Source organism: Myotis lucifugus, unplaced genomic scaffold (assembly GCF_000147115.1).
Source record: "Myotis lucifugus unplaced genomic scaffold, Myoluc2.0 scaffold_352, whole genome shotgun sequence".
Lineage (NCBI taxonomy): Eukaryota > Metazoa > Chordata > Mammalia > Chiroptera > Vespertilionidae > Myotis > Myotis lucifugus.
Genome location: NW_005871400.1, coordinates 847,567 through 872,663, shown reverse-complemented (window position 1 = coordinate 872,663; position 25,097 = coordinate 847,567). Strand labels below are relative to the sequence as shown.

The 25,097-nt window shown below is 47.3% G+C and overlaps 1 protein-coding gene across 1 annotated transcript; it reads left to right on the top strand.

Annotated features, from left to right (window-relative positions):
• The first annotated feature begins 5,910 nt into the window (after positions 1–5,910).
• Positions 5,911–24,953, top strand: PDZD9 (PDZ domain containing 9). The gene is made up of 4 exons (XM_023764835.1): positions 5,911–5,941; positions 7,637–7,816; positions 22,128–22,317; positions 24,528–24,953. Exons 1-4 carry the CDS (start codon positions 5,911–5,913, stop codon positions 24,913–24,915), a joined length of 789 nt encoding a protein of 262 aa, XP_023620603.1. The 3' UTR covers positions 24,916–24,953.
• Positions 24,954–25,097: the final 144 nt, after the last annotated feature.

Sequence of the window (25,097 nt, the reverse complement as noted above, 5' to 3'; positions counted from 1 at the left end):
GGGTCCCGCCGCGTCCTCTGGCCTGGGGCGCCCGGGCCGCCGCGCTCTGCCCCGACCTCCGCGTGGCCTCCTCGCAGGCCACGCTCTCTTGCCGGGAACAGTCACATGCCCTCGGCGTAAGTGACCTTTGGTTACGAGATGCCCTCCCGCGCAGCCTGAGACGCGGGGCGAGGCCCGCACAGCCAGGTCACCTTGTGTCGGCCCTCGGTGCCGCCAGCTCGGGCTGCCCCAGGTCCAACAGAACCATCCACACCTACCGTGCGCCCGGGCCGGCGTGCACCTGGGAGACCAGGTCGCCGCTCTTTCGAAGCTGACGTCCTGCTGGGAAAGAGACAGCCACACGTTAACACCTCGTCTTTAAAGATGATTCCAGGTGTTGGTCTGTGACCTAAGTTGGGGTCGGTCAGATGAGGGGACACGGGGGTTGCGCTGAGACCGCCGAGTCCGGAGCCCTGACCGCTCGGCAGACAGAGGCTGGTGCGCGCCCGGGGCGCTGTCCTCGGGCGCAGGGGCGGTGGCCGGGCCGTGCTGAAGTCTGGATTGCATTCGAGGTGCAGCTGGAGGGGTTTCAGCAAGAGTGAGATCTTACTCTGTGCACAGTGTAGACTGTCGGGGGAGGGGCAAGAATGAAAAGTGATCAGTGAGCAGACCAAGCAGTCAAGGAAAGAGGAAGGTTGCTGTGGCTGGGATGAGAGTAGTGAAGATGGAGAGAAATGGACCGTTTGGATGTTTCGTAGGCGGAGGGAATGAGTAACTGATAATGAGGTAGAAAGAGGACTCAGCAATGACTCCTACATTTTTGGAGTGACCAGGTGTTTGGTGATACTTTTACTATTTGGGGCCTAAAGAGAAGCTTAGGTTGGATGGATAACCAGAAAGAAAAAAAAAAGAACACATTTGTTAGCAATTGTTGTCCATCATTCCCTAGTGTTGCAATCTAGTGGAGATTTCCTTTTCTTTCAGGACTCATGGACCAAATCACCATTAACCCTGACTTTGGATCCAGCTCTTTCTTCCCAGATGCTACCCATGCAGCACCCAAATGAGACACTTTCCCCCTGAATGCCACCTAGCTTACCTCTAGAACGTCCTGGAAGAGTGACATCTGTCTCTATTTTTGTATTGCCTACCTGTCCACAAAACTCAGCACATTTCAAATTCCACCAAATCCAACAGTCTTACAGAAGTGCAGAGTTATCAGTGTCCCCTCATAGACGGGGGAAGGAGCAATTTGATTGCTAGCCTAAGACGAATTGTTCAGTCCTGGCCGGTGTGTCTCGGTTGAGCATGGTCCCATGTGCCAAGAGGACACCAGTTGGATTCCCCGTCAGGGCACATTCCCGGGTTGTGGGCCAGATACCCAGTAGGGGGCGTGCAGGAGGCAGCCCATTGATGTTCTCATACGTTCTCTCATCAATGTTTCTCTCTCTTCCTCTTCTTACCTCTCTAAAATCAATAAAGAACATTAAAAAATTTTAAAAAATAGACATTCTTGTTCAAACATTGGTCTCTTAGTGGGATTTTTTTTTTTAAGTGTACCATTTTGCCACTGCCATTGGCACAAGCTAACTTCTGTATTACAGGAATTCAGATACGCATGTCACATTATTGTAGGAGGTCTTCATTTTTTTTTTTTTTTAATGACTGGAGAACTTTGATGGAATCATTTTTGGCTTATTGTCTGGTGTTTCTATTGCCCAGTAATAGAAAAAACTCCCAACTATACAGGTCTGAATTCTCAATGTCCACTAATACTCACCACTGGAAAGTTGATGAGAATCCCTAGGTGAAATTTTGGAACAGTTTGTCTATTTGAACTCCAACTGAGTGGAATGATTCTTGTGTTTAAAAAATAGAAGTATAAATTCTTCCTACCCAACAACACTTCCCAGGCCCACCTGCCTCTGCCCCTCCAAAAAAGGTTCTGGATTTAAGATTAAAGCATTAAAAAACAACATGTAAAAATTTAAGACATTTTAAAATATATTTTTATTGATTTTAGAGAGGAAGGGGGAGGGAGAGAGAAACAATGATGAGAGAGAATCATTGATCGGCTGCTTCCTGCATGTCCCTACTGGGGATCAAGCCTGCAACCTGGGCATGTACCCTGACTGGGAACTGAACCGTGACCTCCTGGTTCATAGATTGACGCTCAACCACTGAGCCATGCCAGCCGAGCAAAATTTAAAACATTTTTAACCAGATAAGTGGCTGCACATCACTACAGACAATGAGAGTGAGGTGGGGGGCGGCGGGGGCGGGGGGGAGGCTGACAGGGACCAAATACTATGTTTACAGTTTTCCCATCAATCCTATTTTCAGTCCCACATCGCTCTTGCCTCCCAATATCTGGTGTTTTACATCCCTACGTCTCTGAGATCTATGGGACAGATCCCATGTCCCATAGATGAGATCCTTCTCAGTCTAGATTTTAGTTGAGCAAACCCTAGGGGTTAGGGAGAGGTGGTATGACAGAGTAAAATGAATACAGAGCTATATTCTAGGCCCACCCCTGCTGCTGACTTGAACTTGGGAAAGTCATGTCACCTCTCTGGGACTCTTATCCCCGTATTCCCCCCACTCTGCTTTAGTGATAGAACCTCTAAGCAAAGCAGCTGGCACTTTTCCGAAAGGATGAGCCACGAGGCTCCTTAAAGGCAGAAAGTCCTTGGGGACCCAGAAGAACATAGAAGGCCCCGGGAGGGAGCTATGCTGGCAGCCTGAAGTCATAAATAGCCATTCTGCACTGTTAAAGGGCTGTGAACACAATGTGCTTTATCATGATGGATGGTAGGCAGAAGCTGAGTCCAGATGGGACCTCTGGGGAAGCTGTGGAGGGGGCTGTGCAATCACTCCTCTCTTTAAGGAGTCTCTCTGGCCTGACAGGATAAGGAACCCATTGCCTCCCTGGGGTTTAAGTTGACCATGTGGGCCAAGAGCAAGCTGGATGTGCCACACTCATCCAGGGTTTCTGGGATTAGATACAACAAAAAGCCACATCCACAAGTTAACAGCCGTTCCTTGGGTTCGAGTCTCTATTAGTTGCACAGATTGGTAGAGCTGACTCTGAAGTGTGCAGGGACTTCTTAGGGAGTGTTGTCAGGATCAGCTCCTGTGGGGGAGGGAGCAAGCAGGATTGAGCAGAGGAAGCAGTTGCAGGGGTGCAGTCATGGGCTCTGACAGGCCCCACAGGGACCTCTGAAGCCGGATGGCTATTTAGGGTTGTTACCTGAGTAGAGAGGACAAGCCTTTGTATGTCTGCATGGACCAGTCACTACCTTGGGTAAGGTGGCTCTCGGCCAAGGACAATTCCTTGAGATCAACCTACCTGCTACCATCCCTGTAGCTGGGGAATCCGTGTTTGAGCCCTGAAGGGGGACTAGGCGGCGCACTAGCATTTGCAACCGTGCACCCACGGTGTGCTACGCTTTTCAGTTTGGAGAGCAGCACCTTCAGGACCCCGGAGAGTCCTTTCCTGCAGGAAACCTACAAGAGAAAGAAGAGAGGAACACACTGGAGCGCCCACTGCGCTGCTGCTCCCTCGAGGCAGAGCTGGCATTGCTGTTATTTCCCTCCTCTCCTGTCATCCTGGATTCCTCGAACCCTCTGCCAGCACTTCTGATGACCTAGGTGGCCTATGTGGTGGGGGACCTAGGCTGCCATCCCTGCGGAGTTTAAGCTCCTGGTTGCCATGCACTTCTCAGGCTGTGGCTGCTGTATTTGTCTCTATTCTGTCAAAATGGGGCAAGGGACACCCACATGGGTTATGTGGGTGCCCAATCATTCCATTTTACTACTGGAGAAAAACTGAATCCTCTAAGTCAGCGGTTCTGAACCTGTGGGTCGAGACCCCTTTAGGGGTCGAACAACCCTTTCACAGGGGTCGCCTAAGACCATCGGAAAACACATATATAATTACATATTGTTTTTGTGATTAATCACTATGCTTTAATTATGTTCAATTTGTAACAATGAAAATACATCCTGCATATCAGATATTTACATTATGATTCATAACAGTAGCAAAATTACAGTTATGAAGTAGCAACGAACATAATTTTATGGTTGGGGTCACCACAACATGAGGAACTGTATGAAAGGGTCGCGGCATTAGGAAGGTTGAGAACCACTGGTCTAAGTGCTTCCCTGTCTGCGGTGGGCGGGGCCCTCATTGTCATCTGGAGTCACCCTGCTCCCTAATCCCATCTACGCTTTCAGACCGCCCAGCTGCTGGTGCACGTGGGTTCTCTGGGAAACACTCTGACTTGCAGGGTGTTTATCGATCGGGACTGTGCTTGGGACCCACACCTGTGGGGGGCGGGAAGGAAGTAGGACCAGGCCGGAGAAGTCAGGTTTCAGTGCAGGGAGCTCTGAAGCTGGGGTGGCCCTCCAGAGTTGTTTGAGTTGGGCGGAGGGAGCAAGTTTTTACCCTACATTGATCAGTCACTGGTTGCTGGCTGACCTGGAAGGTGTGAACTTGGGCAAGAAGCTCTCTTAAGCTGGCAGCAGGAGGGAGGTGGGGGGCAGGGGAGTCCTGCAGTCCTGAAGGGAGACCGGGTGGCACAGTACAGCACCCATGACAGTTTGTACCCGGCAGTTCCAACCATCAGTGATCTTGGCCTCCCCTCAGAAGCGTTTTCAGCCTGGGGTGGAGGGGAAGCGGGTGGAGCCCCACCCTGCCCACAGGTGCTCTCCTCACAGAACCTCGGAAGCTGCCAGGCCTCATCCCCACAGACGCTCACATTCCCCTACTCACAGGAAAACGGAGGAGAAGGATGTGCCTTTTGGTAGAATTACTGGCATCTGGACAGATGCTTTGCCAGGTAGCCTGGAGGAGGAAGCAGGCTATTCCCGTCATGAGAAGCCACCCGCAGGGGAACCCGGAGTGGGGAATAGGGGGAACAGGACGGCTCTGTTCATTGCCTTTGTGCCAGCCTCTGCGACACAGGACTTGCCAACAAGAAGTCTGCCGGGTGTCCTGCCTGGGTAGCCCCGCCTGGCACAGTGCCTGCCGCCGGCTGGTGCTTGATTGCTTTGTTGAAGGCGGGAGGGCTAGGTGCTCAGCCTCTCAGCCTCAAGTGGGGAGGACAACAGGACCTACCTCGTTCTGTCTTCTATTTCTTCTAGAATTAATTTTTGAGAATTGATATTTTCCGGAAACTGCCCACTCCATCAGTGTTTTAAATCTCCGTTCCAAGAGGGAGAGCCCTGTAGTGCCCTCAGCATCAGCGCAAACTGCAGAGCAGGCTCCTGTCTGCGTGGACCTCCGTGGGAGGAAAGGGTTTTGGGCAAAATGGGAAGAATTAATTCCTCTCCAAACGGCGACTCGTTTTTACAGATCACCCTTGGCTTTTTCTCATTCAAAATATCCCTGGAAAAAGCGCAGCCCCAAAGCCTTGAATTGTTGATGCATCAGTATTTAAAACGCCATCATTCGGAGGAGGCAGCGGGGAGGCTGTGCTCGCTGAGCCCCTTCTCGGGGAACAGGTCGCGTCTTAAGACCCGCCCCTGCTTCTGCACGCTCCCGCTTCAGTGCTTCTCAGGGGTGGATGTGGACCCGCCGCGAGCCCGTACTGTGCCCTGCAGAAGTTCTGTTTTTCTGCGCCAGAACTTTTTACTCCATTTCCCGGGGCCCGCTGAAGCCTGTGGTGACAGCACTGCTGCCCCGCTTCTAGCTGTCATGGTCGCGGGGCCCCTGGGGCAGCCCTTCCTCGCCGCCCCGCCCCCCTCCCTCGCCGCCCCGCCCCCCTCCCGCCCCGCAGTGAGTGGTGGGAGCCCATGCGCACTCGGGCTCCTCGCGCCTCCAGGGTTTCAGACAGTTGGGAGTTGGACGGACTTGGGCTCCGGCTCCGGCTCCGGCTCCGGCTCCAGCTCCGGGAGGCCCTCCTGACGGCCTGCCCTCCCGGGACCATGGAGAAGGCCGTCTCCAAAGGCAGAAAAGGTGCCTGGGGAGGGGAGAGGGTTGACCAAGCATTCCTCGCTCTCCTCCTCTGTAAAATGGGAGCGCCACCCTCTTGGCCTCTCGCCATTCGTTGGCCGGACTATCGTTTACATCCAGTAAGAATCTGGCTTTCAGGGCACCGCTCTGTGGGTTTTGACAGTTGCATACCCGCCTTTAACGACCACCGCGGTCAAAAGGCGGCACCTTGGCGCCTACCCTCTCCCCGCCCCAGCCCTGATCCGTTTCTATAGTTTGCCCTTTCCGTGGAAAATGTCACAAACATGGGGTCTAGAGCATGGAGTCTTTTGAGTCCGCTTCTTTCACTTAACTCTGCTGTCCTTTGAGACGGCGGAGCACATCACAAGGACATTTCATTTGCAAGCTGGAGTTGGGAGGGAAGCCCTGCCTAAGAGGCCACTCTGTGCCCAGGAACCAAAGGCTCAGGGACCATCTTCTCCGAATCGCCCCTACAGTCTTGCAGAGCCTCTGAAGTTGGGTCGCTGTATTTTGCAGACAGAAAGGGTGGAGATGGGCCGGGGCACTTGCTTGGCGGAAAGGGCCATGAACCCTGGGGTGGGGGAGAAGGGAAGCCCCTTCCTCAGGACGGGGAGGTCTCCCGGGCCCCCAAATACCAGTCACATGAACTTGGCAAAGACTTGGCGAGTAGCAGTTTGTCATTTGTCCTTAAAGAAAAGTGTGTGTGAGTGAAACGCTGGGAAAATGTGCAGAAAACACATCTCACCAGAAGCTCCTGTGTAGTGTAGTGAAAACGAGTCTCCAAAGCTTCCTCTTGTTTTAAATCACTGCTCAGTCTTTGAAACTTTCTTGTGAGGTTCAGTTCTGTAGAAAACCCATTTCAACCCCTCCCACTACCCATTGTCCAGTGTCTTCTCCCAAATGCTTTTATGCTACTGGGCATTTACACTCATTGTCATGGGTGCTTGGGTGATTGCAGTAACCCCTTCATTTCTCAAGTCCACTCTGGACCCCCTAATCCGTGCTCCACACAGAAACAGGAGGGTTCCTTTTTTGAAAAATGCAAATTTTATTGTGTTCGGTGAAAACAGCTTCTAGCTTTCCCAGTTAGGTAAAGGAGGCAGGTCTGCTCTGCGTTTGCTTCTGCCTGCCCTGCTCCTTTACGCCCTTTCCTGTCTCTGAACCTTGATCTCATTTGCTCCCTTTCATCTCCTTTGCACAAATATTTCTGATTAGTTCCTTCGACCTCAATTCAAATTTTACCTCCTCTATGAAGCCTGACCTGCCTTCCCCTCAGGAGACCTTGACATCCTGTTGGTCTCCCTGAGCTGGTCTGTGCCGCTCCCTCACGGCCTGAGTTACAGCTGTGATCCATCATCTGTTTACTTGACTAATGGATATCTGTCTCCTCCACTAGGTGGGAAGATCTGTGAGGGCAGACACGTCTGATTCAATAAATATTTGTTAAGTGAATGGATAATGATAACTAACGTTAATTAACCATTCACAGTGTGCTAATTTCTGTGCAAAAGCTTTCACTGCCTTATTTAATTCTCATTACAACCCTCTGAGGTGGACACTTACTATCCTCACTTTACTGATAAGGAAACTGAGGAATGGAGTGTTAACTGCCCTAGAGGTCTGCTTTAGAGCCCCTGTGACGACTGTCATGCTGCTGTTTAGGTGAAGGTCTAAAACACATCTCCCTCTCTTTATCAGAAAAAAAAGCCACCTTCCAGGTCACGTCAACTGTGCACAACTTGAGCAAAACTCAGAAGACGGAACTCCCTGTGGGCAGCCTGGGGTTAGGCCTGATAATCATCCAGCATGGGCCCTACCTCCAGATCACCCACCTCCTCAAGAAGGGGGCTGCAGCCAGGGATGGAACACTTCGGCCAGGTGACTGTGGTTCCCCGTGCCTCCCGTCCACGCACCCCTGCCTCCCTCCCACCTGCCTTCATGGAGGCTCAGGTTATTAGGTTTCAGCGTAAATGGTTATGACGATGATGGCATTGTCTGAGAGCTTCCTCTGGGCCGGCCAGTTGCTATCACTTATATAACCCTCCATATTGTGCATTATTTAGTCATTGAATTCTTACAATAACCCTCTAGGTAGAAACTATTATCATCCTCTTTGATAGGTGAGGAACCTGGGGCTCAGTGAGTTCCTGGTCCAGTTTCACCCCCATCTGGCAAGTGTAATACAAACACAGGCACAGTGTCACTGCAGAGCTCACGGCTCTCTGTGGGGAAAGATTTCTTCCCTGGTAGGCAGTATTGATCATTATTAACATTTATTATTATTCTTATTTTAAATGTATCTTTATTGTTGAAAGTATTACAGATGCCCCCTCCATATTTTTTGAGATTATTTAATTTTATTTTTTAAAAATCTTTATTGTGGAAAGTATTACATATGTCCCCATGTCCACCCCCACCCCCCCACCATTCACCTCTAATCTTTATTATTTCCTTTCTTCCTACTTACTCTGGACTTTTCTTGTTGTTTTCTTTCTAATTCTTTAAATTGTAGGATGAGATAGTTTATTAATAATTTTTCTTGTTTTTTGAGGTAGGCCTACAGTGCTATGAATTTCTCTCTCAGGACTGCCTTTGCTGTGTCCCAGAGATTTTGTGTTGTTGTATGTTCATTTTCATTTGTTTCCAGGAAGTTTGATTTCTTTCTGGATCTCGTTGGTAACCCATTCATTGTTTAATAACATGCTTTTTAGTCTCCATGTGTTTGAATGTCTTGGAGTATATTTACCGAAGTTTATTTAATTTAATTCCATTATGATTTTATTTCAACCTTCTTGAACTTGTAGGGACTTCTTTTGTGTCCTAACATGTGGTCTGTCTTTGAGAATGACCCAAGTGCACTTGAGAAGAATGTATATTCTGCAGCTTTGGGGTGAAATGTTCTATAAATGTCAATTAAACCCATCTGGTCCAGGGTGTCATTTAGAGCCACTGTTTCATCGTTAATTTTTTGTCTGGAAGATCTATCCAGTGAAGTCAGCAGGGGTATTAAAGTCCCCTACTATGACTGTATTGCTGTTGATCTCTTCCTTAAAGTCCTCCAGAAGGTTTTTAAAAATATCTATTTAGGTGTTTCTATATTGGGTGAATATATGTTTACTAGGGTTATATCCTTTTGTTGGATCAATCTCTTTAGTATTATGTAGTGACCTTTGTTGTCTCTTGTGATGGCCTTCATTATAAAGTCTATTTTGTCAGATATGAGTATTGCTACTCCAGCTTTTTTTTTTCTTTCCACTGGCATGGAAAATTTTTTTCCATCCCTTCCCTCTCATCCTGTGTGAGTCTTTTGTTCTGAGGTGAGTCTCTTGTAGATAGCATATAATTGGATCATGTTTTGTATCCATTCAGCTACCCTATGTCTTTTGATTGAAGCATTTAATCCATTTACATTTAAGGTTATTTTTGATGGATACTTATTTATTGCCATTTTAATTCTGTATGCCTAGGTTTTTCTCTCTCTTTTTCTTCTCATTACAGCAGTCCATTTAGCATTTTTCTTTCTTTCTTTCTTTTGTAATAAAAGTATATTTTATTTGATTTTTTACAGAGAGGAAGGGAGAGGGATAGAGAGTTAGAAACATCGATCAGCTGCCTCCTACAGACACCCCACTGGGAATGTGCCCGCAACCAAGGTACATGCCCTTGACCAGAATCAAACCTGGGACCCTTCAGTCCGCAGGCCAATACTCTATCCACCGAGCCAAACCGGTTAGGGCAATTTTTGGCATTTTAATGATGATGTTTCTGGGTGTGGGCCTGTTTGGGTTTTCTTGCTTGGAACTCTGGGAAAGGTGGAGGAAAATAAATCAATCTATTTTTTAGTAGTGACTTTGTTATTGGATGTAGCAGGGGCTCCTTTTCCCCACTGGGTGCTGGGGGTGGAGTCCTTATGATATCTTGAGAAAAAGAATTTTTGAGACTTGGCACGGGGAGACTGAGTGATTTTTATTTTCCTGGAATTATACCCCTGGGTTTCCAAAGTCCCATTTCCCTTGGTCCAGTCACAGAAGACGTGTAGCTGAGGTTTCAGTAGAGCTAGAAGCAAAGCCCGTGTCCAGAGTTTCCTCTCCATATTGGAGCTGGGTCCAGGTCAGCATCAGGCTGGCTGCAGTCCATTTATGCGTTGTGGGTAGAGTCCACATGGCTGTGGGTCATGTGGGTGAATGGCAAGGGAGCCCCATAAACTCAGAGTCACACAAGTCCCAAGAGTCCTGAGTCAGAACAGTAAGAGCACAGAGAGCACAAGAAAGCAAATTTCTTTGTTCAGGGGATTAAATATTCTAAATCTTCCTGTGCTTGCAGTGGCCACTCCCATTCTGGCCAACCACCTCTGTCCCCAGGTGTGATTGACAGTAAGCACCTTTGCTAGTCCCCCCAACTTTATTGGGCATGCATCTATCTCCCCTTTGTTGGACCCCTGGGGAGTATAAAGTTGTAGCTTCCTGGTGAAGCTGCCCAAATGACATGCCCAAAATATCTGGCCTTCCCTTTGCTCCTTTCCTATCTATCTACACTAATAAAAGAGAAACATGCAAATTGGTGTCACTCCGCTACCCTTTCCATTGGCTAATCAGGGCAATATGCAAATTAACTGCCAGCCAAGATGGCGGCCGGCAGCCAGGCAGCTTGAAGCGAAGATGAGGCTTGCTTGCTTCAGTGACAGAGGACTCCAACGTTCCCCGCCTGCCGCTGCCGGCCTCTGAGCTTGCAGTTTGAAACATTGTTACAAATATAGAAGCTAAACAAAACCCCAGAAACCTGCTTTCAGCCAGCTGGGATCTCAGAGCTGGAGTTGAAACAGTGTTTCGATTATAGAACCCAAACAAACCAGATACCTGCTTTCAGCAGCCGAGGCCTAAGAGCTGGAGCCAAGCCTCAGAGCTAAAGCTGGCCCAGAATAAAAAAAAAAGAAACAAAGGAGCGGTTGGGAGCTTCAGTCACCCGCCAGCCTGAAAACAGCCCTCAGCCCCTCACCCAGACTGGCCAGGCACCCCAGTGGGGACCCCCACCCTGAAGGGGGTGTGACCAACTGCAAACAGCCATCATCCCCTCATCCAGGCTGGCTAGGCACCCCAGTGGGGACCCCTACCCTGATCCAGGACACCCTTCAGGGCAAACCAGCCGGCCCCCACCCGTGCACCAGGCCTCTATCCTATATAGTAAAAGGGTAATATGCCTCCCGGCACCGGGATCAGCGTGACAGGGGGCAGCGCCCTAACCCCCTGATCACCCTGCGGCTCTGTGTGTGACAGGGGGCGGGGCCACAACCTCCCTATCCGCCCTGCTCTGTGCCTGATGGGGGGAGCTCCCCAACCCCCTGATCGCCCTGCGGCTCTGTGTGTGACAGGGTGCGGCGCCCCAAGCCCCTGATCGGCCCTGCTCTGTGTGTGACAGGGTAGAGCCATAACCTCCCCATCGGCCCTGCCCTGAGTGTGACAGTGGCGGTGCCCCAACCCCCTGATCGGCCCTGCTCTGTGGGTGATAGAGGGTGGCACCCCAACGCCCCCCCACGGGCCCTGCTCTGTGTGTGACGGGGTAGAGCCATAACCTCCCCATCGGCCCTGCCCTGTGTGTGACGGGGTAGAGCCATAACCCCCTGATCGGCCCTGCTCTGTGTGTGACAGGGGGCAGTGCCCCAACCCCCTGATCGGCCCTGCTCTGTGTGTGACAGGGGGCAGTGCCCCAACTCCCCTATTGGCCCTACTCTGTGAGTGACAGGGGGGAGCTCCTCAACCCCCTGATGGGCCCTGCTCTGTGCGTGACAGGGGGGAGCTCCCCAACCCCCTGATGGTCCCTGCTCTGTGCGTGACAGGGGGGAGCTCCTCAACCCCCTGATCGGCCCTGCTCTGTGCGTGACAGGAGGGAGCTCCCCAACCCCCCTGATGGGCCTTGCTCTGTGAGTGACAGGGGGCAGTGCCCCAACCCCCTGATTGGCCCTGCTCTGTGCGTGACGGGGTGGCGCCACAACCTCCCCATCGACCCTGCCTTGAGTGTGACAGGGGGTGGTGCCCCAATCCCCCAATCGGCCCTACCCTGAGCGTGACTGAGGGTGGCATCGCAACCTCCGGATCCGCCCTGCTCTGTGCATGACAGGGGGCGGTGCCCCAACTCCCCAATCAGCCCTGCTCTGAGCCCAACCAGGGGCTGCACCTAGGGATTGGGCCTGCCCTCTGCCACCCGGGAGCAGGCCTAAGCCAGCAGGTCGTTATCTCCCGAGGGGTCCCAGACTGCGAGAGGGCACAGGCCGGGCTGAGGAACCCTCCCATCCCCCCAAGTGCACAAATTTTTGTGCACCGGGCCTCTAGTATATATATAAAAGCCTAAGTGACTGGCTGACTGGTAGCTATGATGTGCACTGACCACCAGGGGGCAGATGCTCAGTGCACAATTTGCAGGCAGCTGGGGGAAAGAAGCCTTGTTTTATTGCAAAGTGCTTTGTTATTTTTACTTCATTGCTTAAAAAAAACCACCTTTATTGAAAGTATTACATATGTCCCCCTTCTCCCCTGTTGACCCTTCCAGCCCGCCCCAGCCCCCCAAACCCAGCCCTTCATCGCCCTATTGTTTGTGTCCATGAGGTATGCATATATGCATACAATTTCTTTGGTTGATCTCTTCCCACCCACTCACCCTCTCCCGCCTTCCCTCTCAGACTTCACACTCTGTTCCATGCTTCCATGTCTCTAGATCAACTCCGTTCATCAGTTTATTTTGTTACTTAGATTCCACATATGTGTGTGATCATGTGATATTTGTCTTTCTCTGACTGACTTATTTCACTTAGCATAATACTCTCCAGGTCCCTCCATGCTGTCTCAAAGGGAGATAGACCCTTCTTTTTACTGCTGCATAGTGTTCCATGGTGTAAATGTACCATAGCCTTTTTATCCACTCATGTACAGATGGGCCCTTGGGCTGTTTCCAAACCTTAGCTATTGTAGATTGTGCTGCTATGAACATAGAGGTGCATACATTCTTTCTGATTGGTATTTCGGGTTTCTTAGGATATATTCCTAGAAGTGGGATGACTGGATCAAATGACAGTTCCAAATTTAATTTTTCGAAGAAACTTCATACTGTTTTCCATAATGGCTGCACCAGTCTTCATTCACACCAGCAGTGCACTAGGGTTCCCTTTTCTCCACATCCTCGCCAGCACTGGTCATTTGTTGATTTGTTGATGGTAGCCATTCTGACAGGCGTGAGGTGATACCTCATTGTCATTTTAATTGCATTTCTCTGATGATCAGTGACTTCGAGCATTTTTGCATATGTCTCTTGGTCATCTGTATGTTCTCTTTGGAGAAGTGTCTATTTAGTTCCTTTGCCCATTTTTAAATTGGATTGTTTGTCTTCCTTTTGTTAAGTTGTATGAGTTCCTTATATATTTTGGATATTAACCCTTTATTAGATGTATCATTGCCAAATATGTTTCCCATACAGTGGGCTCTCTTTTCATTTTGTTAATGGTTTCTTTTGCTGTGCAGAAGCTTTTTATTTTGATGTAGTCCCATTTGTTTATTTTCTCCTTAGTTTCCTTTACTGTAGGAGATGTATCTATAAACATGTTGCTATGAGAGATGTCTGATATTTAGCTGCCTATGGTTTCTGCTAGGATTTTTATGGTTTTCCAACTTTAAGTCATTTATTCATTTTTAGTTTATTCTTGTGTATGGTTAAGTTGGTGGTCTAGTTTCTTTTTTCTGATATTCATTATTGGTGTGTAAAAGTGCCACCAATTTCTGAATATTAGGTTTGCATCCTTCTACTTTGCCAAATTCATTTATTACACCTAGTAGGTTTTTGGTGGAGTCTTTAGGGTTTTCTCTTGTACAATATCATGTCATCTGTGAATAATATCAGTTTTACATCCTCCTTCCTAATTTGGATGCCTTTCATTTCTCTTTTTTTAATATATATTTTTATTGATATATTTAGAGAGAGAGAAGAGATAGAAACATTGATTAGAGAGAAACATTGATTAGCTGTTTCTTGCACGGTCCCCATTGGGGATTGAGCCTGCAATCTGGGAATTGAACCGGTGACCTCTTGGTGCCATGGGATGATGCTCAATCCACTAAGCCAAACAGATGGCTATTTCTTCTTGTCTGATCACTGTGGGTAGGACTTCCAGCACTATGTTGAATAAGAGTGGTGAAAGTAGATATCCCTGGCTTGCTCAGGGGACACACTTTTTGTTTTTGTCCATTTAGTAGTATGTTGGCTGTAGGTTTGTCATATATGTCCTTTATTTTGTTGAGGTATGATCCCTCTATTCCCACTTTGCTGAGAATTTTATCATAAATGGGTGATGAATTTGATTGAATGCTCTCTCTGCATCTACTGATAAGATCAAGTGATTTTTATCTTTTGTTTATGTGATGTATCACGTGTACTGATTTGGGGATATTGTGCCAGCCTTGTATCTCCAGAATAAATCCCACTCGATCATGGTATATGATCTTTTTAAAAAAATTCCTCACCCATGGATATTTTTTTCTATTGATTTTTTCTATTTTAGAGAGAGTGGAGGGAAGGGATGGGGGTGGGGAGAAAGAGAGAGGAAAACATATATGTGAGAGAGACACATCGATTGGTTGCTGTCCACACATGCCGATAGGGCCAGGGATCCAGCCTGTAACCAAGGTACATACGTGCCCTTCGGTCCATGGGCCAATGCTCAAACCACTGAACAAAAGCGACCTGGGCTGTGATCTTTGTAATGTACTACTGGATCCAGTTTGCTAATATTTTTTTTGAGGATTTTAGCATCTATATTCATCAAGGGTATTGGCTTACAGTTTTCTTTCTTTGCAGAGTCTTTATTTGGTTTCAGAATTAGAATAATTCTGGCCTCATAAGAAAAGCTTGGAAATCTTCCCTCTTCTTTAACTTTTTGGAATAATTTGAAGAGAATAGGTGTTAGTTCTTCTTTGAATGTTTAACAGAATTCACCTGTGAAACCATCCAGTCCAGGACTTTTGTTTTCTGGGATTTTAAAAATTACTGCTTCAATTTTGGAAGATTATATGTTTCTAGGCAATTGTCCATTTTGCCCAGGTTGTTCAACTTGTTGGCATATAGTTGGTCATAGTATTTTCTCACAGTCCTTTGTATTTGTGTGATGGTTGTGGTTACTTCTCTTTCATTTTGGATTTTATTTCTGGTTAAAGCAGTGGTTCTCAACCTGTGGGTCGCGACCCGTTTGGGGGTCAAACGACCCTTTCACAGGGGTCGCCTAAGACCATCGGAAAACACATATATAATTACATATTGTTTTTGTGATTAATCACTATGCTTTAATTATGTTCAATTTGTAACAATGAAATTGGGGGTCACCACAACATGAGGAACTGTATTAAAGGGTTGTGGCATTAGGAAGGTTGAGAACCACTGGAGGCTTTTCAATTTTATTTATCATTTCAAAAAACGAGCTGTAGGTTTCATTGGTCATTTGTATTTCTTTTTAAAGTCTCTATGTCATTTATTTTTGCTTTGATATTTATTATTTCCTTCCTTCTACTTCTGTTTGGCTTTGTTTTTTGTTCTTTTTGTAGTTCTTTTAGGTGTAGGGTTAGTTTATTTGAGACTTTCCTTGCTTCTTGAGGTAGGCCTGTAATGCTACGAACTTCCCTCTCAGGACTGCTTTTGCTGTGTCCCATAGATTTTGGGTTGTTGTGTGTTCATTTTCATTTGTTTCCAGGTAATTTTTTATTTTTTCCTTTCTCTCATTGGTAACCCATTCATTGTTTAATAACATGCTATTTAGCCTCCATCTGTTTGAATGTTTTTTAGATTTTTTTTAAGTATATTTTATTGATTTTTTTACAGAGAGCAAGGAAGAGGGATAGAGAGTTAGAAACATCGATGAGAGAAACATCAATCAGCTGCCTCCTGCACACCCTCCACTGGGGATGTGCCTGCAACCCAGGTACATGCCCTTGACCAGAATCGAACCTGGGACCCTTCAGTCTGCAGGCCAATGCTCTATCCACTGAGCCAAACCGGTTAGGGCTAGATTTTTTTTTATTGTAGTTGATTTCTAGTTTCATGCCATTGTGATCTGAGAAGATGCTTGATTTCATTTCAGTCTTCTTGAATTTGTTAAGACTTATTTTGTGTCCTAACATGTGATCTGTCTTTGAGAATCTTCTATGTGTACTTGAGAAGAATATATTTTGCTGCTTTGGGATAAAATGTTTTGTAATATCAATGAAATCCATCCAATATAATATATGATTTAAGGTTCCTGTTTCCTTTTTGGTTATTGTCTGGAAGATCTATCCATTGAAGACAGTGGGGCATTAAAATCTCTTACTATTATTGCATTGCTATTGATCTCTCTCTTGATGTTCATCAAGATTTTCTTTATATATTTAGGAGCGCCTATATTGGGTACACTCACACTGAGTGGCCAGATTATTATGACCACCTGACGTTTGCAGGCAAATTAGCTATAATTTCACGCTGAATTTGTTAGAGGGCCAGACCATTATAAATAGGGAAGCAGGTTGTTTATCACGACAGTAGAAGTGATTTTTTTCTGAAGATATGGGTAAACAACGCGATTTAACAGCCTTTGAATGTGGGATGATTGTTGGCACTTGGAGCCATGGAGCAAGCATCAGCAAAACAGCCGAAGGCCTGTTCAAACACCTTTGCTGTCTGCAGTTACCAAGATAACACGTCTCCAATTCGCACAGGGGCACAAGGATTGGACAGTCGAGCATTGGAAAAAAGTCATGTGGTCCGATGAATAATGTTTCCAGTTGCATCATGCAAATGGCAGAGTGAGAATTTGGCGGAAACAGCATGAAAGCATGCACCCCACGTGCATGAATACAACCCTTCAAGCTGGTGGGGGCAGTGTTATGGTTTGGGGCATGTTTTCCTGGCATGATTTGGGCCCTTTAATTCATGTGGAACAATGTCTGAATAGCACAACATACCTAAGTATTGTTGCTGATCAAGTTCATCCTATCATGTTGATGGTGTATCCCAATGGAGATGGCTTCTTCCAACAAGACAATGCGCCATGCCACGGTACTCGTATTGTGCAAAAGTGGTTTCAAGAACATGAGGAAGACTTTACCTTGCTTAGGTGGCCCCCACAATCACCAGATCTGAATCCAATTGAACATTTGTGGGACGAAGTTAAAAGAGCCATTAAGCAGCTGGTTCCACAACCATCAAATCTCACAGAACTGGACAGTGCTATTCATCAGGCATGGTGTCAGATTCCTTGCATCACCTTTCAACATCTCGTGGAGTCAATGCCAAGAAGAATCGCTACAGTATTGAAGGCAAAAGGTGGCGGCCCAATGAAGTACTGATGGGGTGGTCATAATAATCTGGCCACTCAGTCTATATTTACAAGGGTTATATCCTCTCATTGGGTCGATTCCTTTAGCATTATGTAGTGAATTTCTTTGTCTCTTTATGGCTTTTGTTTTGACATCTATTTTGTCAGATATAAGTATTGCTACTCCAGCTTTTTAAAATTTCCAGTTGCTTAGAATATATTATCTATCCCTTCACTTTCATTCTTTGTGAATCATTTGTACTTCAGTGGGTCTCTTGGAGACAGCATATAAATGGGTCATTTTTTTATCCATTCAGCTACCCTGTGTCTTTTGATTGGATAATTTAATCATTTTGTATTTAAAGTTATTATTGATGGGCATTTATTTGTTGTTATTTTTTCTTTATACCTATGCTCCCCTCTCTCTCCTTTACCTTTTCTTTTTAAAGCAGTCCCTTTAACATTTCTTGCAATACTGGTTTGGTGGTAATGAACTCCTTTAGCCATTTTACATCTGGGAATTTCTTTATTTCATCTTCAATTTTAAATGACAGCCTTGATGGATAGAGTGTAGGCCCCCTTCCTTCCTTTCTTCCTTCCTCCCTCCCTCCCTCTCTTCTTCCTTCCTCCCTCCCTTCCTTCCTTCCTTCCTTCCTTCCTTCCTTCCTTCCTTCCTTCCTTCCTTCCTTCCTTCCTTCCTTTCTCTTTTTTTCAATACTTCATGCCCATGCCCTCTGGTCTGAAGTGTTTCTGTTGAGAAATCAACTGACCACCTTATGGAACCTCTCGTGTAGGTAACTAACTGTGTCTTGTGCCTTTACGCTTCTCTCTTTGTCTTTAAACTTTGCCATTTTAATTATTACTCCTTCAGGGTGAAGCGGGCTGAACTCGCAGAGGGGTCTGGGTTTGCCTCCCCGTAATGCCATCATCCAGCTGCACCCGCCCGCCTGGCGCCTGGACAGGCCCCTCCCTGGCAGATGCCATCCAGCATCCTAGCTCTGTGTGGCCACCAGTACTCCCCCCCCGCCCCCCACACACACTGTGAACTATGCTGGGAGGGCAGGCCCAGTGGCTCCACAGGCCACGGGAGGAGTGTCAGCCTGTGCTCCTGGCTGGGGAGACTTTTTCTCTTTCCCAGGCCACAAGTTTAGTCACTGTCTGGGTCTCTGCCAGAAGCCTGCCAAGAAATCAGGGGCCCCTCCACGTCCTTGCTGGATGTAACTGGCAGACCCCACAGGGCCAAGTCCAGCAGCATGGTCTCCAGCCAACAGAGTCAGAGTGAAGGCCCTGGGCGGGTGCTGCCACTTTGGGAGCTGGAGCCCTTTCCTGGAGGGTGCAGTGCGAGCCTCCCTGGCACTGACGCCCACCGCCCAAAACCAAGCAGGCTCCTTTCCCCGTCTCTGTGGCTCTGAGTTGGGGATCTCCATGCGAGGTTAGACCCCACACTCCCGGGGGAGGGAGTCCCGCAGCCCCGGTACCTCCCTTCTCAGCTCCTCCGCACCTGCGCTCTGCCCTTCTCACCAGGCCTGTGTGGCTTTTCCTGAACTTCAGGTCAGCTGGTCTTCAATCGGTGTGTAAGGTTGAGTGCTCTGTAACTGAGCTGTAAGTCTGGTTTGGGGCTGGGAGCAAGTGGGAGCAGCTTCCAGCTACTCTGCAGCCATCTTGGAACCTCTCAGCAACGTTAAAGACCGAAATGGAGAGTTTCCTCCGCCCTTCTGAGTGCTCATTTTCTTTAATACGAGGAACTGTAATTAAAATGCTTTTTCGTTGTAGTTCTTAATGAGTGGGGCATTCCACTGTACCACTGCCGATGTCATGAGGGTAGCAGCCATCAGCACTGCAGCCCACAGACTGGGCAGTCCCCTGACTCTCTCTCTTTTCTTTTTGCTGTTAATCCCGCTGGAGGATATTTTTTAGAGAGAGTGGAAGAAGGGGGAGAGACACACACATCATTGATTGCCTCCTGCATAGGCCAGGGATTGAGCCTGCAATCAAGGTACGTGCCCTGGTCTGGAATCGAACCCACAACCCTTCAGGCCATGGGCACACTCTAACCACTGAGCAAAACCGGCTAGGGCTGCCGGATCCCTTTAATGGGTTCAGAGAGTTCTCTAGCTAAAGATTGACTTATCTGCTGGGCTATATCATCAAAAGTGTATTTCCACTGTGCTTACTAGTAGTTTGTTTCTTCCTGTTTCTGGTGGTTCTTTGAGGGCTTTGATGACCAGGGCAGAGGCAGAAGGCACTACCTCAGTCTGAGTCTGTTCTGAATGGTCAGTTCCACTGTAATCCTCAGACCCTTCCAATCGCCGGTTGCTTTGGCGATGTCATCATCAACCTTTTTTGGAGACAGACCCAGGCGGCCGATTTTGGGGTCCAGGTCAGACATGGCACTGACTTTCCCACCAGTGTAGCTCAGATATATGACTTTGATCTCATTGGAGCTGAACTTCGGGGGAATGGTGTCACATGAACCCAGATTCAGGTGTCTGGAGGGAATTGCAGCTGAGCCTCCTCCGAGCCAAAAGCCAAAAGCGTGGTGGAAGTGTTTGTTTCTGATAGAATCTAGCACCTTGGAAATATGTCCTGGGCATCCCTGGGCAGCGTCCTTTGGGGTCAGCACACTGCCCCATTCTCCAGCCCGTGGGATGTAGAGTCAGGGAAGGCACTTCTTCTCGAGCTTGTCCTCTGGGGTTAGGCCTCAGCTGAATGGAGTGAGGGTGATTGAGGTTTGCTAGCTTCCCACACTCAGAGGTGAACACATCCTTTGGGACTTCACTGAGGCCACTTCATCTGATGTTAGTTTTAAAGTCTCCATTACCATTTGGCAGAATGTTAGTGCTAGTTAGATCTGAAGACTGAGATTTTACCCGTGTGAGTGTGTTCTAAAAAGCAGTGTCTCTGTATTTCTTCTTCTCTTACTGAAGACCCTTGTAGCAGTCAGGGATCTTCATTGCAAGCAACAGAACAATTCTGTTAAGGCACTGAATTTAGAACATCAAATCTGACAGAATTGCCAGAAAGGCTGGAGAACCAGGCTTGAGAAGTGGTGAGAACACAGGGCCGTGTACAATTGCCCTAGAAAGTGGGGTACTCCTTCCACCTCTCTGCATCTCCTGCTCCAGGTTCAGGGGCCCAGGTGGGAGTGCCCTGTGGTGGTAGGGAAGTGGATGCAAATGAATAATTGGTCTTTTTAGCATCCAGTTTGGGGGTCCAGGGGCTTTCTGTCAAGATGTGGTTCTCTTCCCATCTGCTGCGGATTCAGAAGCTCCATAGTTGAGCATCACACTTTCCTCCCTGTCCAGCACTGCTCTGAGTAGGGACCTGCTGTCAAATCCCTTTGAACCAACATATTCTCTGTGTACACATCTTAATCTTAATTAAAGCATACTAATTTTCCAAAGTTTCATGTAGAATTATTTAATATAGTCAACTTACTGTGGAGGGCACTGTAAATTGCTAGGCAGGTATACTACAAAGTAGGCTGTTCATTCATCACTTAGTGGAAGTGGCGTTTTCTTTAAGAGTAACAGGCCTGGTCAGTGTGGCTCAGGGAGGTCTGACTGCCAGCTTAGGCCCAATCCCCCGGGGAGCGGGCCTAAGCCAGCAGGTGGTCATCCTCGAGGGGTCCCAGACTGCGAGAGCGCACAGGCCGGGCTGAGAGACCCCCCGCCCCCCGAGTGCGCAAATTTTTGTGCATTGGGCCTCTAGTATATTTATAAAAATATAAATATTTTTTATATTTTAAAAATATATAAATATATTTTTATTGATATCAGAGAGGAAGGGAGAGGGAGGGATAGAAACCTCTATATATATAAAAGGATAATATGCAAAATGTCCCCTCGGGAGTTGGACTGGGAAACCGGGAGTTTGATCGCTCGCTATGATGTGTGCTGACCCCAGGGGATGTTGCAGAATGAAGGAAGGCCCCGGTCGGTTAGTCAGAAGGAAGGCCCCGGTCAGCAGCCAGAAGGCCCCAATCGGCCCTTTTCTCTGGCCAGGCCTAGGGACCCTACCCACACATGCATTTCTTGCACGAGGCCTCTAGTCAATGATGAAAGAGAATCATTGATAGGCTGCCTCCTGCACGCCTCCTACTGGGGACCGATGCCACAACCCAGGCATATGCCCTTGACTGGACTCAAACCCAGGACCCTTCAGTCCGCAGGCCGACAGTCTATCTACTGAGCCAGACCAGCTAGGGCAATAAAAAATATATCTATAAAAAAATGAGTAATAGCCATTCATTTTATTTGAAACACATTTTTAGAATCCTAAAGGATGCTTCAATTATATATGGTGTAGCTTCTGTCAGAAATGCTGTGAAAACATATTACCTACCATTGCACTGCTGTAAGGAACATCATGCATGCATTTGTTATTATGCAAAGGGCACTTATGTCACTGAGGTGGTCGCTTTTATTAAATAAAGACTGGTCTGCCCTGGCCATTATGGATCAGTTGGTTGAGTGTTGTCCCACACACCAAAAGGCCCCCGGTTCAATTCCCAGTCAGGGCACATGCCCAAGTTGTGGGCTTTGTCCCTGGCTCTAGTTGGGGTGTGGACTATAGGCAACCAATATATTTCTCTCACATTGATATTTCTCTCTCTCTCTCTCTCTCTCTCTCTCTCTCTCTCTCTCTCTTTCTTTTCCTTCCACTCTCTAAAAATCAATGGAAAAAAATATCCTTGGGTGAGGATTAACAACAAAACAAAATAAAAAATAAAGACTGAAGCTTGGTTTTGGTTCAAAAATGAACCAGCAATATGAACCCATAAAAGGAAACACTTCACAATAAAGACAGAAATGGAATATTTCCTTTCAACCATTAATTTCACTGCTAATTTCGCCCCCTCTTTAGGTGATGTTCTGATTAGTGTTGGCCAGACCAATGTGTTAGGATATACGCTTCGGGAATTTTTAAAGCTTTTGCAATGCATCACCACAGGAACAGTCCTGCAAATCGAGGTTTACCGAGAATTTATTGACATACCCCAAGAATGGCAAGACATATATGATTTAATCCCTGAGACCAAATTCCCAGTAACATGGTAAGTAGTTCATTTTTGGAAATCTTTGTTATACTACATAATTCTCCAAGGTCCATGAAGCTCAGGGTCTTGGTTTAATGTGAAAATTATTGCATGGGCCATGGTAGGAGGAATTGGTGACCCTGCTAGAACGATGTCCCAGGTGTCTAAATCCTTATGGAAAGAACGATCTGCAGGAACAGGCATCAGGAAGAAAGAGAGAGACAAGAGCCTTGAACCTGGAGTTAATAAAGACTAAACCATCCAATGGGAACTCTGCCTCCAAATGCCCACACCACGTGTCCGCCTTTTCAGTTAGCCTTTAACGGTGCTGGGAATCCCCTTCCATTTGTTTCCTGCATATCCAGCTGCTCTCTGGATCCTTCCCAATAACATTTAAGCATTTTTAAGCTTCTGTCATCTCAGTAAACCCCACCTTAACTCCACTGTCCTCTCTCTGCCCACTCTGGCCACTGCCCTGTCCCTAACTCCAAACTTGTTGAAAGAGCTGTACCAGGCAGGGCACTCCTCTGCCTGCATTAGTCTGGGCTTGCTCCCATCATTTGCCCGAGGCCTTTCCCAGGCTCCTTCCCTCGCTCCCCGCAACTTTCACATCAGATTCTAGTGGGCTCCTCTCATCTTATTTTGCTTGGCTTCTGAGCATTAGACACTTTACAACCTCCCAACCTCACTCGTATTGAAACATCACCTGCCCCTGGTTTCTGATACCCACTCCCCTGATTCTCCTATGACCTCTGGTCACTTTCTCTTGGTCCCCTTTTACCCAGCCTTGGAGTTCCTCAAGGTGTAATATTTGGCTCTCTCCTCTCAATCTGCTGGGCAATCTCCTTGATCCTTTTGGTTTCTATTACTATGTCTGCCTAGTCGAACAAGTCAGAAATTTCGGGGCTGTACTTGATTTTTCTCTCTCTCTTGTCTTCCCCTCCCCCCAGTAATCACTAAGACTTGTCAGTTATCGCCCACATTTGTCCACTTCTCTCTGGCTACTACCACCACCCCAGTCCAAGCCACTATTTTGTCTCCCTGCATCTACTCTTGTTCCCTATTCTCTACACAGAATGATCCTTTTACAATGCATATCGAATTGTGACATGCCTTAAAATCTTTAAGACCTTCCTTTGTTCTGAGGATAAATGCTCCAGTACCACTCCAGCCTCACTTGTGCTGCTCTCCTCCCCTGTAGGCTCTCAGCTCTTTTACCTTGTTGCTCTTTGCTGCAGAGCCTTTGTCTGCAACAAGCCTAGGACCCTGTGATATGGTCTCTTAGTACCCTGTGTCTCTCCTCAGCATTGATCCCAATTCCAATGAAATAATCCTTCTAACCAATTGCTTACTGTGTTGCCCTGGGGGAATTAAAACTCCATGAAGGCAGGGACAGGTCTATCTTGTTATGCTAAACTTACCACAGACTTTTAAGTGATTGAGAGCCCAGTTATTCAGTGAATGAAAATGGAAACCCAGCCTTGAAACTCTGGCAAATCACTTAATCTGAGAGATTGTTCATGTGTTAGCACAGGAGTACCAGGGACCCTCTGAGGACCAGATAAGTGAGAAGTTCGGTAGAACACGAGAAGCTCAGGGCTGATGCAGGAGTGGTCCTTACTAAGTTCTGACAGGTTTCCTGAACCCTCGTTGCCGCAGCCCTGCACCTTCAAAGAAATCTGGCTGGGTGCTGTAGCTGTGCTGTTCCATGTAGCAGCCAGCAGCCACATGTGGCTATTAAGCACTTGAAATGTGAGGATTTGTAAATGAGGAGCTGTAAATTTTACTCATGTTTAATAAGTTTAAATTTAGCAGCCAGATAGAGCTGGCGGGCCTTGTACTGGGGAGTGTTACTTAAGCCTGGGCTCTAAACTATTTGCTCATACAACTACTATGCTCTAACTAAGCATTAATTATAGAGTTTGAGATTCAGAATACTGAAATCTAAGGATGACAGATTCACTGTTCAAAAGCAAAGAAAAGATAAACACAGAATAGCACAACTTAAGTATGAGGCTAAAATCCCCCCACTGAAGGGCTGAGGGTTTGATTCCTGGTCCCAGTCCGGGCACGTGCGGGAAACAACCAATTGATGTGTCTCATTCACATCGATGTTTCTCTCCTTCTCTTTCCCTCCCTCTCTCCCACTTTCTGTAAAAGAAATCAATGGAAAAAATATCCTTGGGTGAGAATTAAAAAAAAAAATTCATTCACTATTCTATTTCCAGCACAACGAAGAAAACTGAGCAGGCACAAGGCGACTCTTTCACAAGCAGTGATGACAAGGAAGATGTTGTTTTAGATAAAAAACTTAAGTATTATAAATCCCCATGGTCCACTGGGCATCATCCTGCAAGGAGACCCATGTCGATCTCCAGAGAATGGCATGAATACAAAAAGAAGAACCAGACGATCAGCGTAGGAACAGACCTTACCTGTGACGTCATGGTTCACGGAGACCACAGGGCAGAAGTGAGAGCCCCGTCCCCTTACTGGACAATGGTGAAGCAAGACAAGGACAGCTCCTCCTCCTCCTCAGCCTCAGACGCATTCTGGCTGGAAGACTATGCCCAAGTTGAAAAGGGCAAGGGTCAACCTGCACCAAAAGTTGGTTAGTAGTTTGCAAATCTGTGATCATAGAGCATTTCTCTGGAAACTCCCCCGCTTTTGTGCATTGCCATGCACAGCTTTGCTGTACTCACAGGAATATGTGCACACTTACCAATTCTTTTGCAACTGTTGTGAAGCCTTTACGCCTGCTTCAGCGTGATAGCCAAGTCTTCCCTGGGTGCCACAAC

Excerpts from the sequence above, each read along its gene's own strand:
- PDZD9 (XM_023764835.1), top strand. The coding sequence starts at position 5,911 with ATGGAGAAGGCCGTCTCCAAAGGCAGAAAAG. Across the intron at positions 7,817-22,127 it reads GGATGGAACACTTCGGCCAG|GTGATGTTCTGATTAGTGTT; the intron begins GTGACTGTGGTT and ends CCCCCTCTTTAG. Across the intron at positions 22,318-24,527 it reads ACCAAATTCCCAGTAACATG|CACAACGAAGAAAACTGAGC; the intron begins GTAAGTAGTTCA and ends TTCTATTTCCAG.